Source organism: Camelus bactrianus, chromosome 3 (assembly GCF_048773025.1).
Source record: "Camelus bactrianus isolate YW-2024 breed Bactrian camel chromosome 3, ASM4877302v1, whole genome shotgun sequence".
Classification (NCBI taxonomy): domain Eukaryota; kingdom Metazoa; phylum Chordata; class Mammalia; order Artiodactyla; family Camelidae; genus Camelus; species Camelus bactrianus.
In genome coordinates, this window is record NC_133541.1 from 100,758,766 (window position 1) to 100,773,050 (window position 14,285).

General features: G+C 56.2%; 2 protein-coding genes across 6 annotated transcripts; one reads left to right on the forward strand and one right to left on the reverse strand.

The window, feature by feature from the left end:
- The first annotated feature begins 27 nt into the window (after nt 1-27).
- RELL2 (RELT like 2) lies at nt 28-3,962 on the forward strand. Of its 3 annotated transcripts, none has more exons than XM_045513367.2 (8): nt 28-866; nt 1,024-1,502; nt 1,901-1,966; nt 2,062-2,128; nt 2,580-2,765; nt 3,022-3,451; nt 3,568-3,601; nt 3,848-3,962. In XM_045513367.2, the coding sequence occupies exons 2-7, from the start codon at nt 1,319-1,321 to the stop codon at nt 3,598-3,600; spliced, it is 966 nt and encodes a 321-aa protein (XP_045369323.2). In that variant the 5' UTR covers nt 28-866; nt 1,024-1,318; the 3' UTR covers nt 3,601; nt 3,848-3,962. The 3 variants fall into 3 exon arrangements, with proteins under 3 accessions (XP_045369323.2, XP_045369322.2, XP_074216946.1); XM_045513366.2 differs by having other exon boundaries at nt 28-841; XM_074360845.1 differs by having other exon boundaries at nt 28-834.
- On the reverse strand, nt 2,413-13,777 carry FCHSD1 (FCH and double SH3 domains 1). 3 transcript variants are annotated; one of them, XM_074360843.1, is made up of 20 exons: nt 13,652-13,777; nt 13,322-13,419; nt 12,696-12,741; nt 12,228-12,295; nt 11,744-11,879; nt 11,521-11,657; nt 11,349-11,412; nt 10,396-10,524; nt 9,840-9,962; nt 9,558-9,653; nt 8,997-9,122; nt 8,485-8,594; nt 8,163-8,319; nt 7,416-7,544; nt 7,255-7,338; nt 6,971-7,088; nt 6,628-6,848; nt 5,777-5,864; nt 4,906-4,961; nt 2,413-4,767 (listed from the first exon to the last, which is right to left on the reverse strand). In XM_074360843.1, the coding sequence occupies exons 1-20, from the start codon at nt 13,670-13,672 to the stop codon at nt 4,702-4,704; spliced, it is 2,073 nt and encodes a 690-aa protein (XP_074216944.1). In that variant the 5' UTR covers nt 13,673-13,777; the 3' UTR covers nt 2,413-4,701. The 3 variants fall into 3 exon arrangements, with proteins under 3 accessions (XP_074216944.1, XP_074216943.1, XP_074216945.1); XM_074360842.1 differs by having other exon boundaries at nt 11,744-11,900; XM_074360844.1 differs by lacking the exons at nt 2,413-4,767; nt 4,906-4,961 and having other exon boundaries at nt 5,854-5,989; nt 11,744-11,900.
- Nucleotides 13,778-14,285: the final 508 nt, after the last annotated feature.

The window sequence follows — 14,285 nt, forward strand, 5'->3', positions numbered from 1 at the left end:
GAGGTCCGCCCTCGCCTGGCTCCGTTCGCCCTTCTAGGTTCTGGGACGTGAACGTCTGGGCTTGGGAGGAGTACAGTAGCATCGGCCCTAGGAAGCGAGGTCCATTTTCTTCCAGGCGGGGGTCAAAGCCCCGGGAAGCCGAGCCATCCTCTCCAGCCACCTGTCCCAAACGGAGCGCAGGCCGTGGTCACCTCTCTAGAAGGCTACAGAGAACCGGCCACGCTGACCTTCTCGGGTGCAGAAAGCCCGCTTCCCGGCCCGCTGGGAAGATTCCCGGCTATTCACCCGGTCGGGGAATCCGAGGGCAGGAGCCAAGCCAGGCGTGCCCGATAGACCAGTGGAGAGCACTCTCGCCTAACTGCCTGTCCTCCTCACCCGGACCCAGACTCCGCGCCGCACACTCCCCCGGGGGGAAGAGAGGCGGCGCAGTCACGCGCGCACCACACTTGCGCTCACGGTCGCGCAAGGCTCTCGCTCTCCGCCCCGCACACCTGCGCTCCGCCCCCTGGTCCTGGGCTGGAGACAGTCTAAGGCTTTTGGAAACCCAGGGCGTCTGCGGCGGCGCCCCCATCTCCTTCCCTTCCCAGGGCTGGAGTTGTCAGAGCCTGTCGCCGGCCCATCCAGCCCACATCCCTCTCCATCCTTCCCTCCCCTCGCCTGCCGCGGCACGGGTTATCTGCAGCCGCAGCCCGAGCCCTTGAGGCGGCGAAGGGGGAGGGGAAGGAAGCAAGGGATGAGCACCGGGAGGGCGTCCGGGGCTTTGAGCCTGACTAGGACACCCCTGGAACCCGAACCAGAGCCAGAGCCGGAGCCGGAGCCAGAACCAAACCACCGGTACCGGGTGGGCCAGGTGGTCAGGATGGGAGGTACCGAAAAGCGGGAGGGGGTGTGTGTGCGAAAGTACAGGCAGGGGAGGGGGCTGCGGAGGCCTGGCTCAGGCCGGCGCAGAGGAGGTGCGGATGCTGACTCAGGCACGATCCTTGCGCCGGCCGCCTGAGAATTCCGTCCCGTCTCGCTCTGCAGTGTCCTTGGGAGGGCCGGAAGCGCAGGACAAGCTGGAAAGGGGAACGCTCTGGGCGTCGGGGAAGCGGGACCAGGGTCGTGGAAGAGGGCTTGCGCATCGGCCGTCTGGCACCCTTGGCCCGGACCAGCACCCCCGGCACGGACAGCTCCTTGGTTGGGTAGGGGGTGGGGCCCGACCTCGGACTCTTGCCCCTTTCGGATCCTGAGGACCGCATTCCTATCCCTCCCCCCATCCCTAGCTGCGGCCCCCTAACTCCAGGAGGCGCCCTGGCCCGCGCTCGCCCCCCAGGGCCTCATGTCGCAACCACAGCCTGACCTGGAGCCGCCCCAACATGGGCTTTACATGCTCTTCCTGCTTGTGCTGGTCTTCTTTCTTATGGGCCTTGTAGGCTTCATGATCTGCCACGTGCTCAAGAAGAAGGGCTACCGCTGCCGCACGTCCAGAGGCTCCGAGCCTGACGACGCCCAGCTCCAGCCCCGTGAGTGAACAGCTTAAAACCTGGTTCAGTCACCTTTCTCCCTTACCCACTTACCCTTCCTCCGAACACCTCTTAGTGGCCAACAGACCCAGGCCAAATCCCGACCAAGCTTTCAGGAGGCCTAGTGATGCTTTCTTGAGTTAGCAAGGGAAGTGCCACCACCCTGAAGGCAGGGCTAGAGAAAGCAGCATGGGTGGGAAGGGCCCATTGATAGTAGTCTTGGATTCCCATTGATTTCCCCAACTTTTCAGCCCTGGCCCTTGAAATGCTAATGTACAGCATGATGGCAAGTTGGTAAAGGGGTAGGTTTTGAGCAGTAAGCCACAGAAGCCACCAGGTAATATACCCCCAAAGCTGACTCATTTCCCACTTCCTTGCCAACCTCTTTCATCCTTCAGCTGAGGACGATGACATGAATGAGGACACAGTAGAGAGGATTGTTCGCTGCATCATCCAAAATGAAGGTGGGTGTAGGCTGGCCCCTGGTTCCCCACCTCCTCAACTTCCTCTTGCCCTGGCCTCCACCTTCACTGACTCCCTCTTTTCCTTCTCCCCTCAGCCAATGCTGAGGCCTTGAAGGAGATGCTGGGGGACAGTGAAGGAGAAGGGACAGTGCAGCTGTCCAGGTGAGCTAGAAACAAGGGTCAGCATGGTTTAGCTTGCCTTGGAGAGTACCCTCTCCTCCAGCACATTCCTGTCCCAGTCTCCTTGCATGTTTGAGGTGAAGGGGGAAGAGTAAGGCTGGCTCATGTACAGGAAGAAGGAAATTGTGTAAAAATCCTGAGTCCTTCAAATCACATCTCTCCTCTGGATATCATCAAGCCTAATATTCACCCCTTGTGCCACTTGTCTGGGTTAAGCATTGCCCTCTTTTTAGCAAACAACCCTGGGAGGCAGAACACATGGTCACTAACATCTCCATATTGACTTTATTAGATAAAGACAAGAAAAGAATGTTGGGGCCTGGGGGAGGTGGGGCATATGGGGGTTTAGGGCACACGCTGAAAGAACAGGAGCAAATGGAACAGGAACAAAAATGGGAATGTCAGCCCTGCTCCCTTCCTCCCTACTGTCCAGCATGGATGCCACCTCCAGCCTGCAAGATGGAGCCCCCTCCCATCATCACACAGTGCACCTGGGCTCCTCAGCTCCTTGTATCCACTGCAGCCGCAACAAGAGACCCCCACTTGTCCGTCAGGGACGTTCCAAAGAAGGAAAGAGTCGCCCTCGGCCTGGGGAGACCACCGTGTTCTCTGTGGGCAGGTGGGGATAGAGTACCCTGGGGAAAGGGAGGTTGAGATGGGGGCCCCAATGATCAGAGTGGGCCTGGCTCTTACTTCCCAGACTGTGAGCCCCAGCAGGAATCAGGCTGCACAATGTGCCCCACAATCTGAGGATGTCTCCCCTGCCCTAGGCTAGAGGGAAGCAGCCATCAAACCCAGGATATCCTTGATCAGAGGGAAGGGCCAAGCAGCCTCTGAGTTGTGATCCTAAGCCCCAGTGTTCCCTCCCCTCCCAGGTTCCGGGTGACACACATTGAGAAGCGCTATGGGCTGCATGAGCATCGTGATGGCTCCCCCACGGACAGAAGCTGGGGGTCTGGTGGGGGGCAGGACCCAGGGGGTGGTCAGGGGTTTGGGGGAGGGCAGCCCAGGGCAGGGATACCTGCCGTTGAGAGCCTGCCCCCAGAGAGGCCCCAGCCCCCAGAGAGGCGCCAGCCCCCAGAGAGGCCCCTGCCCCCAGAGAGGCCACAGCCCCCGGCCATCGCCAGCCCCCCAGTGCAGAATGGAGGACTCAGGGACAGCAGCCTAGGCCCTCGTGCACTTGAGGGGAACCCTGGAGCCTCTGCAGAGCCGATGTTGCGGGCTGGAGGGAGGGGCCCAAGCTCAGGGCCAGTCGGTCAAGAGGCAAATGGACAGCCCAGCAAGCCGGACATCTCAGATCACCAGGTATGAAGACATTGCCAGGGTTGCGGTGGGCTGAGTTCTTACTGCCCCTACTCTGGGGGGCACTGGTATCACGGATATGACCCATTCTCTCATTGTTGACCCCTCCTCTCTCTCAGATGTCTCTACCACAGGGAGCAGGGGGTGTGTGAGGTGAGTCTGCCTGGGCCCCAGATCAGATAATCTCCTCCTCCCACCCCACCCCTACTTTAAACTACCTAATAAGCCCATGGGCTCCCTGACCCCCAGGGTAAACTGCAGGCTTAGCCTTTGGTACAGATTCCTTGGTTTGGTGTGGGGGGGGGTGGACATGGGCTCCAGGGGCTAGGGAAGGCCTGGGGAAAAGAAGGGACACAACTTGAATAGGAAGCAACACTGTCACCCTTCCTCTCCCCCAAGCTTGCTTCTTCACTGCGCTAATGGACTACCAGCTGGCAGGGCCAGGGGGTGGGTAGGCACAAAGCCCCTCCTCTCCACTGGACAGCACTGCCCCCGAGCTGAGGGACCAGCCCTACTTCCACCTGGAGTTGCATGGTCTCAGGCTGGGGGACCTTGGGAGAAGTCCCCCCACCCCACTCTGGGCCCTTAGTCTCTTCGCCTTCCCCTGCCTGCCAGGAGGCCGCCTGACCTGCCTTCCCTCACTCCATATGCTAGAGCGTGGCGGCTGGGAGCAGGCCCCTGCCCTTGGTGGGCCCTTAAAGCAATAGCACCTTAGATCCCCTGCCCTCTTGGCACAAGAGACCCAGGCCCTGGCTTGGGCTTCGTGCCCTTTATTCACTGTCAATAAATCCGCTCAGACCATTACAACTGCTTGGCATACTGGCTTCAGCTCCTTCTGACAGGCCTGACCATGTCCCCACCCCCAACCCCAGTGGCTCTGGCATCTGGATTAGGGGTGGTTCACAGAACCAGGGTGGAGACACAGATGAGCCAGAGCCACTCAAGACTTTGGGGGACGAATTCCAGCCCCAGAGATTTCAAGAGATTCCACCACTCTAGAGATGGGGTGGTAGCAGAAGAGAAAGGAGGGTAGTTCCAGCCCTAGAGATGGCAGGAGGATGATGGGAAAAAAGGAGTGGGTTCCAGCCCCAGAAATGGGGGTAGGGGAAATTTCTACCCCTGAAGGTGAGAATGGAAATGGGGGAGATTCCAGCTTTTGGCTGTGTCGCTCCAGATCATTGGGAGGGGGAGGTCTCTGATAGCACGGAGATGGGGGCAGCAGCATCACTGGGGGACAGTGACTCCCCCTGGCTTCAGGTGAGGGGATCTGGGTGGCCAGGATCCGGGGCTTTAGCCGGTGGGGGAGGTGGTGGACGCATCTGTAGGGAACACACAGTCAGTGCTCCAGAGGCCTCCCTTGCGGTTATCCCTGTCCATTCCCTCCACCCTGCAGATAAAACAGGACAAGTTGGAATGACCCCTCTCCACACAATCTCCTCCAAGGGAGGGGCCCTTACCGGCCTGAGTCTAGGTGCCATCATGTCCAAGGGTCCAGGGCAGTCCAGGTCTTGATCTGGAAATAAGAATAAGTCAGTCTTCAAACTTTGTTTTGTTCACTACTGTATCTCCAGCACTTAGGATTTGCACCCTGTAAATATGTCAATAGTCACCAACCTGGGCCATAAAATCCATCAATCCATCCAATCTCAACATTTATTGAGCACCTGCTGTATAATCAGCCCTGCTCCAGGTACCAGAGAAGGAGAAGTGGAATTCACAGCACTCCCACCCCTATGGCTGCCAGGAACCCAATAATGAAATACCAGCAAATGCAATGAATGACTGAATGCTGAATCACTCAAAGTGAACTACGGGTGCTGGAGAAGGGGGGTTTCAGGGTCAGGCTGTGAAGAGAAGGAAAGCACTAGAAGGTCTGGACATCTCAAGGAGGAAAATGATGATGCAAACCAGATGTTTGCAGGACTTAAGAACACTAAGAGCAGACAATGTGTATTGCGAAAACACTGCAGGAGAGGCTAGCTAATTTTTAAAATAATAATAATGAGGAACCAGCTACTTCTTGCATGCTTGCCATGTGCCTGGCACAATGCTGGGTACTCTATAGACATCTTTTTAACTCTCACAGCTCAATGAGGGAGGAACCTTTCTCCTCCCTCTGTAAAGGCCCAGACAGGCTAAATCACACACTAGGAAGTCAAAGAGCAGAATTTGAACAGTGGGCTCTGCTCCAACACTCAAGATCTTCTCACCATCATGCTGCAGTGAGCCTGATGGAGCAGGTTCCTGAGGGCAGGCAGAGGGACCAGTGTAACCTAAAAGCCCCAGGCTTCTCTTACCCTCTCGGGGTCCCCAGTTCTTTCTACTCACCCCTGGGCAGGACAGGTACAGGGGAACCATCCAAGGCAGAGGTGGGTGCAGGAGGGGAGAAGCTGGGAGGAGAAGGGGATGGCAGCATCTGGTAATGAGGGGGCATAGAGTTATTCCTGGCATGTGGGAAGGTTTCGCCAGCTTTGCCTTCTATCACGTCTTCAGTTCCTGTCCCATCACTCCCCAATCCAGAGAGCGGCCAAATGCTTGTATCTGGATGGGGGTTGTAGGTAATATACATTTCAACAGCCAGTATCTCTTGACACTTACTATGTCCCAGGCATTTTGCTAGCACTTCACATGCACTAATTCATTCATTCCTCACCACCACCCCATGAGGTAGGAATTTTGATGATTCCTCTGTCAGAGGTGAGACTCAGGTTAAGCTATCTATCCACAATCACAGAGCTAGTTAGTGGCAAAGTCCTGGCTAGAACTCCTGACTCCTACTCCTATGCTCTTCTTGCAACAGTAGGTACCATATATCAAAGCACCTCCTCTAGGCCATTGTGCAAAGCGCTTTTCCTCCAGTATCTCTAATCATGACAGCCATCAGAAGGAGATATTATTATCCCCTTTTCACATGTGAAGAAACAAACTAGAGAGGTCAAATCACTGCCAAGGTAATACAATAGGGAACTGAACTCAGATCCAGCTCTAAAGTAGGACAACCAAACTCTTACGAAGACTGCCTTGATTTCCCTTTTCTCTGCACCAAAGGAGATGGGGAGGCCCAAGCCACTGCAGGAGGTAAACCTGGGGAGGGGTGGGGGTATTAAGATGAATATGGGGCCTCACTGGGGTGGGAGGGACAACCCAGAGCTGCCTGCCCAGGGAGAAGGAAGCCTCACCTGTTCAGGTTCTGAGAGTTCAGATGGGCCTGGGGGGCCAAGCAGCTCCTCCACCAGCAGGGAGGGGAAGACCCCAACATGGCCCCCAAATTCTCCCCTCCAGAAGCCATCATCCACTCCATCCTGGGCCCGGGGCAGCAGGCGGATGAGCGCCCCCTCGGGGAAGCTCAGCTCCTCTGCACTCTGTCCTGTGTAGCTGTACAGGGCACGGGCCAGGAACGCTGCAGAAGCCCAGGAGAAGTGGAGAGGGGAGAAGGTGGGCGGTAGTGCCTCGGGACCATGACACCCCAGGGCCACAACCCCTCAGGAATGCTTCTCCATACCCAGAATTTCCCTCTCTTACCTGTGGGCTCTGTCCCCAAGGGATTGTCGCTGTCATGGCCACTCTCGGGGAAGGAGAGGTCCGGGAAGTTGAGATACCGCTCAGGGACAAAGCCTACCTCACCGTGCTGGTTCCGAGCCTGCTCACCCAGCAACGTGAACAGAAAGCAGGCTTGCCTCAGCAGTCCACGGCCCCGGCCCTCCACTACTCAGTCTTCTCCTTTGCCTGGCTGGGTTTTTAGGGGCCACGGAGAAGTGCCTCCCACTGCCCCCTTGCCAAGGTCAGAGCCCCAGGTCCATACCCACCTTGACCCATTCATCGGCGTCTCCCTCCTCTATGACCTCTAGCCACTCGCCCTCTGTGATGGTCAGCTCATCCTCACGTCCTGCCTGGGCCCCACAAGGAAGGATTCAGGACTGGCTGTCCCCTATCCCTGCCTGTCTGAGGTCCCCACCCCCATTCACACCTGATAGCCAAACACCACATGCACAGGGCAGGGGAGGGGCCTGGTGGCCAAGGCTTGTGGGGCAGGCTCCTCAAAGAGCTCCCCAGTCTCCTCACATTCCTCAAAGTCAGAGAGCTCAGCATCCTCAGCCTGGAGGGGCAGAGAACAGACATCACTGTGAGGTCCACTCTCAAGCACCCACTGTACCTCCCACTCCTCCATCCTACCCTTAACATTGTGGATCCTCCTTCGAGGTAGTACCACCCATCCTGTTCACCATGTTTCACAGGCAGAAATCACCACAGAGCAGGGTAACACTAACAATAATCGCAGAGTTACAGTATTGAGCGCTTACTACCTACCAGGCACAGTGCAAAGTATCTTATGTATGTTGTCTCGTTGAATCTTAATAACCCAGAGTTATTTTGTGTAACTATTAATGTCATTTTACATCAGAGGAAACTGAGGCTCAGAAAGGTTAAGTCGCTTTCTAAGATCACACAGCTAGTAAGTGGAGTGGCTGGTACTCAAACTGCTCTGCTAGTCTGCTCTCAGAACCTTAGTTCATCCTATACGCACACTAAAAGTTCATCGAGAATTCTCTATGCTACAAACCATGCAAAGAATTATACTTGAGTGATTTCACTTAAGCCTCACAACAGCCCTTTGACTAAGGTACTATTGTGATTCCCATTTTATAAGGTCTGCTTTCCACTGGGGTGTCTGAACCTCCTGGGTGTGCATGGATAGGGAGTGGAGGGAGCTCACCGTGGGAGAGAGGTCCCTCTGGGACAGCCGGGCCTCGCTGAGCCGTCGCTCCTGCTCCACCTCGTCCTGGGCCTGGGTCATGGCTGGCTTCAGCCAGTGCTGCACATCCAGGCCAGCCCCCTGCAGCAGGGCCAGCCGGGCAGCCCCCTTCACCTGGCTCACCTGACACGGGGAGGAGGGATCAAACAAGGCGATGGCTGGGCATACATTTGGGAGGTGAATGGAGCCTCCCCAGGTATATCCCCACCATCAGATAAAGGTGTGAAGGAGCTTGTTGCCTGAGGAGGTGGGATCTCAGTGGCCCCAACCCCTAGGGCTGCACCTCACCTGTGCCCGCCGGATGCTCTCCCTCACTTCCTGCAGCCGCTCTTCAATGCCGGGAGCTTCTCGCTCCGGAGCCTGCTGCCGCCTCTGCTCCAGCCGCTGCAGCACCTGGGTGGAGGCGGAGGACAGAGGTGGGTGGAGGTACTATGGGGCACAACTTAGTAAGGACTGAGTAGGTGGCTAGTTGCTTTACATACATGATGTCATTTAATCTTCCCTGTGAGGTAGGTTCTATTATTAACCCCACTTTTATGAAGAGGAAACTGAGGTTCAGAGAGCTTAAGTCACTCCCTTACTCAGGGTTCCCTAACTAGGAAGCAACAGAGCAGGATTTGAGTCCAGGTGGGTCTAGCTCCAAAGGCTGTACTCTTAATTACTGTGCCCCAGTGTTGGCTTCAAATACCTTTCCCTCCCCTCCTGCCTGCAGCCCTGTGGCATCCCCAGTGACTCCAGGATTCCCGTCTCTCAGCTCTTCCTGCCCACCCACGACACCAGCACCCCCCACCTCACCCGATGCCCGTGGTTCTGGATCTTGTAGTCTCGGGCAGCGCGGCTTGTCCAGCGTTGAACTTCTTTCTCCAGGCCACTCTCCCCAGCCACGCCGCCTGCGCCTCCCTCCAGCTCCAGGACACACACCTGAGCGAATGGGGAGCTGGGCGGAGGACCTGATGCCGCTCTTTCCCTGCTCCCCTCCCCTCCAGTTCCCTCCTTATTTTCTTCTCTGTGTCCTCACCTCCAGAGTCAGGGACAAATAGGTGGGGACACAGACCTATGTCCACGGACACAGATGTGCATTCGTGTGACCACACAGACACAGAGAGTCCCAGAAATGGGACCCAGGTTGAGGGACACAGAAAGAATGAAGAAGATTGTGCAGTGAAGGGACAGAAAGGTGGAGTGAAGTATGTTAATCTATGTCCTGATGGGAGGGAGGTGAACTGGGGATCTGAACCCCTCTCTCCATGGTTTATTAGTCTCTAAGTTAATACCAGGACAAGGATAATGGGGGAGAGGCCAAAACCACAGTCCCCTTTACAACTGGCCTGGTTCCACTGAGCAAAGAGGTCTCACCTGATCATTCCCTGCTGGCTGAAACTGCTGAGGTGGGGTGGGGGAAAATACTCCGGGCTCCCGAAGAAAGAGCTCCAGATCCTGCTCCCAGCTTACCTGAGGGTTGGAAAAAAATCAAAGTCAGCCACTCACTGGTTCCTTCTCCAAGTCTGTCCCCAGCCCTTCCTGGAAGAAAGATGACAAGGTGAGAAGGAAAAGGTCAGGCATGCAGTGGGGTGGGCTGTACTGGGAGGGAAGGGAAAAGAGGGTCTCTGCGGAGCTCTGACAGGACACAGCCCTCACCTGGGAGGTTGCCTGCCCCCCGCGGCGCGCATGCTCCAGGGCCATCTCTGCAGCTTCCAGCTCAGTGCGGCTCAGTGAGGTCAGAGGGTCCCTCAAGTGCTCCAACAGCTCACCGACCAGGGCCTGGAAAGAACCCAAAATGCTGACACCACCCTTCCCCCAAGCAGGCTCTCTGTCCAGGTTTGGATGAGTGATGTGCATGAGGTATAGGAAATCGGGAAGAAATAAGATATTATTGCTTCTAATAATAGGCCCTCATGTGTGCTAGGCACTTAACAGTTTCAAAAGCATTTTCACATCCATTCTCTCCCTGGAGCCCCATTAGCCTTATGAAACAGGCAGAGCAGGGGTTATTCCTGATGAGGAAACGAGTTCAGAGGGGTTAAGTGTTTTGCACAACGTCATGCAGCCAGCTAGAAGCAGAGGCAGAACCAAGGTATGTCTCTTCTACCCATTCTAAGCAGGCTAGGTCCCTAGCCCCACCCAGCCCAATGGTGATGGGAAGCAGGAGAGGCCCTCCTCAATGAGAGGCAAGGGTATCTGGGTTGGGACTGGCCTTGAGCAGGGCTGGCAGTTCTTCCTGGTAGTAGTGGTCCAGGTGGGCATTGGTGGCCACCAAGTTGAGCAGGTACTCATTTCGGGCTGCTCTCAGCTGCTGGGAGTACTGGGCCGACTGGGCAGACAGCTAGGAGGGGAACAGAGGTGTCAACTGGGAGCCCTGGACCCTTGGGGTCTTCCCAAAGCCAACCCAGATGCAGAATGGATCCTCACATTATTGAGATGCCCGGCACTACACTACAAATTTTACATACAACAACTACTCAAATCCTCTAGTGGCATCTGCATACATTTAGAATAAAATCCCAACTGCTCCTTACCGTGGTCCACCAGGTCCAACAGGAGCTGTCCCCTGGCCCCTCTCTGACTCTTCCCACAGTATTCCAGCCATGCTGGCCTTCTCTTTGTGCCTCGAGCCTACAAAGTTACTCCCACCTCAGAGCCTTAGCACTCACTGTTGCCTCTCCCTGGAATGTTCTTCCCCTAGATCTTTGCGTGGCTGGCTCCTTCTTGACACTCATGCCACCTGTTCAGAGAGGCTTTCCCTCTAAATTACACTCCACTGTTACCCTTTATCATAACACCTTCTTCTCTTCTCATTTTATTTGATTCTTTTTTTGCTTATTTACTGCCTCCCCTAAGGAGGCTGTGAGGGCAGGAACTCTATTGGCAGTGTTCCCCCACTGTATCCTCAGTGTTTTGAGCAATGCCAAGTACACAGAAGTCCTCAATAAATGCATGTTAAAGGAATGAAAAAGAAAAGTACTATTTCCATTTTATAGATGAAGGAAATGAGGCTCCAGAGAGATCAAGTTTAACAAGATCACATACCATGGATGTAGGGAAGCCTGGATTCATCCCAGTCTCTCAGACTTAACCCCAGAGTTTCAAACCACAAGACTAACCTGCCCACCTCCCCCCTGCCCCCACCCATGCCCGCATCCTCTGAACCTTGGTGCTGAGTTTCTGGAGACTGGTCCGAGTGTGAAAGAGGCCATGGTCACTTCGGTTCAGCCTGTGCAGGCAAGGGAGAGGAGCAGAGGTCAGGCCCAGCCATGATGCCTTGGCTGCACACCCCCCAGCCTCTCCCCACCTCCTGCTTCCTAACTCCCCATGATGCCACCTGGCCTGGACATCAGCCGCCTTCTCCTGTGCCAAGGTCCACACGCGTTCCCGCTGCCCATACAGCTTCCGACTTCGGCTTAGCTCCCGGACAGACTGCAGCACCTCAGCCTGAGCCCTCTGGAGGTTCTCTGCTCCCTAGGGGCATGGACACACAAAGTCCTGATCCAGACCACCTCCAGCCCCGAGTCAGCCCTTCCTTTACACCATCCATTGAGCCATACCTTCCTAAGCACCTGCTCCTTGGCACTCCGCCCCGTGCCCCCTGCCAGGTCCCGGTAGCGGTCAGACGCCTGGAGCCGGGCTTGGCCCCCAGCCATGGTAGCATCCAGCAGGCATCTCCAGGCACCAAACACCATCCTGCCTCTCCCCAGAGAAGGTCTGTGTTGAGGAGGGGAGCACTCCAAAGCTTCATGAGACGACCCCCCCCCCCAACACCATGGGAGGCAGACTGCTTTCCCATCCCCCTCGTCTGGGAGCCCGTCAATCGATCAGCCCATTAGCTCAGCCACAAGGATCACTCATGCCCTCCACCCCCACCCACAGTGTCCTTGCTGGGTCAGCTGCTCTCCAGCTGCTGTGTCAGCTTTACCTGCAGCTCACGTGTCCTTCCCCCTTCATGTGCCCTCCCCAGAGGTTCCTGAGTTTGAGCTCCTCATCCCTTCTTGGCCTCCTGGTCTCACTCCTACCCCTGACAATGGGACCCACCTACTGTCCATTTCCCCGCTCCGGTGTCCTTCCCTCTTCAGGAATGGCCCAGCCAGTTTCTGGAGTGCCTGGTGAGAAAGTCATCACAGACCCAGTTCCCTTTCAAAGACTCCCCCAATTGGGAGACTACAGGATCAGAGTATAGTAATGACATTCACTGGACCCATATTATATGCCACTCACTTTGCTAAGTGCTTCACATGCATTAACTTATTCCACCCTTACAACAACCCCGCGTGAAGGAACAATTATTATTATTCCCATTTCACAGAGAAAGAAATTGAGGCCAAGAAAGTAACTTGTCCAAGGTCACACAGCTGCTAAGTAGCACAGCAGGGATTTGACACAAATCGGCCTAACTCTAGGCATTTGTTCTTGACCAGATCAGGGGTATGTGTGGAAGCACACTGCTGCTTGTGTAAAGGAGGCGAGAACAAAAGGGAAGGTCCAGAAGGAGGAGTCCCATACCTGCCCATACTCCCGCTCAATGGCTGCCCTCTGCTTGCTGTAGGATCTGTGGAGATTAAGTGGGTGGGGAGTTGTTACTATTTGGTCCTCTTCTCCCTACCTAGATCCTCTCCTCAGCCTGGGCAGGAGGGAGAGGGGAGCCAGGCCTAGAGTGTGACTACACCAGGAGGGACTGAGACTGAAGAGAGAAAGTCCTTGAGATCACCTCGGGAAGCCGCAGCACAGGACAACCTCACCTCATTGCTCAGAGCCTCAGCAGGATCCTCCCCACCCCTGGAGAACCATCTGTGGGCTTGGAGGTGAGAAATGATGGGAGCCTGGGTACAGGGTCCGTCAGGCTTCCAACAGGTCTGGAAGAGGGAGGGGGATTCTGCCCTAAGCTTGATTATAGGGGTGGAGGAAGTGGTGTGGAGTCAAGGGGTTTGAGGGAAGGTCCCTGTGTGTTGGGGTGAGCGGAAGGATAATTCCTATCCGGTATCTGGAGAGGGAGGCCTAGGGTGAAGGCTTTGAATGGGCAGGTTGTTGAGCTCTTCACCCCCGCCCGCTCCGACAGCTGTAGTATGTGGCGGAGAGGCTGAGCGTGAGGCAAGAGAAAGTGGGAGTACGTGGAGGGGGTCAGGGGCTACCTGATATCCTCCAGCAGATCTGCCTCCCTCTGCTGCCGGGTCTGAAGAATGCTCAGCTGCTCCAGGAAGCGAAGCTTCACCTCCTGGGCCGGCTTCACCTGTGGGGGTACGAGGAGAATGAAGACCTCTGGAGCTGGGACCTGAAAAACACTCCACGCAGGGAGCGGTGAAGGGGCGGGGCCAGCGAGGAGCGGGGCTGTTTCCTCGGTTACTTCTGGGTTGGCCCTTGACCTCTTCCCACTCCTCGTCCACCACCGCAGGTCTGGAGTCCCCTTGGTCCCCACCACTCCCCCGGCCCGCCAGGAGTCCCTGTTCCCAGCCCAAGCTCACTTTTCGGGGCGGCGGCTGCATCTCCGCTCCGGCCCAGACAGCGACTCGACTCCGGAACTCGAGGAAGCCCCGCCCACATTTAAGCCCCGCCCCGGAGCTGGCCCGGCCCCGCCCTCGCCCCGCCCACGGCTACTAGCTGGGCGGCGAAGCGCGAGGGGGCCTCAGAGGAACTAAACCTCTGTTATTGTTGCGAACACCCCGGAAAGGGTCCGCGCCGCCGAGTAGACGCCGCGTCCGCTGGGCGGTAGGGGGAACCTCAGGTTTCTGTATCAAGACGCCTAGGTTCTATTTCTAGGGGAGCTGCTGACTCAGCCCGTAATTATTTCTAATCATTTATTTACATATGCAGATCTCCAGTTCTGGCGCAATGGGTGAAGGACGGCGAGGAACTCAGTCTGTGACCAGGGAAACTGAATCACTGGATGCCTGAGCGAAGATGCATCTGATGAGGGAAACAGGGCTGGTCCCAGACCTTTTCCCAATTCCCACGGAACTGGAAAAGCCAGAGTGAGAGAGGGTGAGAAAGACGCCTGGAGCCAGGAAGGAGCCAGTGCCAGAGGACAACTCAGGTACACACCAGGCAAATGGAAAAGAAACCAGCGAGTGAGTGTGAGCTGGGAGACGAGAGTAGGCG

What these genes read in the sequence shown, in the direction of transcription:
- RELL2 (XM_045513367.2), top strand. Translation starts at nt 1,319, where the DNA reads ATGTCGCAACCACAGCCTGACCTGGAGCCGCCCCAACATGGGCTTTAC. An exon ending in CGACGCCCAGCTCCAGCCCC is followed by an intron (nt 1,503 to 1,900) that starts GTGAGTGAACAG and finishes TTCATCCTTCAG; the next exon opens with CTGAGGACGATGACATGAAT. An exon ending in GGGACAGTGCAGCTGTCCAG is followed by an intron (nt 2,129 to 2,579) that starts GTGAGCTAGAAA and finishes CCTACTGTCCAG; the next exon opens with CATGGATGCCACCTCCAGCC.
- FCHSD1 (XM_074360842.1), bottom strand. Translation starts at nt 13,672, where the DNA reads ATGCAGCCGCCGCCCCGAAAA. An exon ending in TCCAGAACCACGGGCATCGG is followed by an intron (nt 8,595 to 8,996) that starts GTGAGGTGGGGG and finishes GCCTCCACCCAG; the next exon opens with GTGCTGCAGCGGCTGGAGCA. An exon ending in ATGTGGTGTTTGGCTATCAG is followed by an intron (nt 7,339 to 7,415) that starts GTGTGAATGGGG and finishes TGTGGGGCCCAG; the next exon opens with GCAGGACGTGAGGATGAGCT.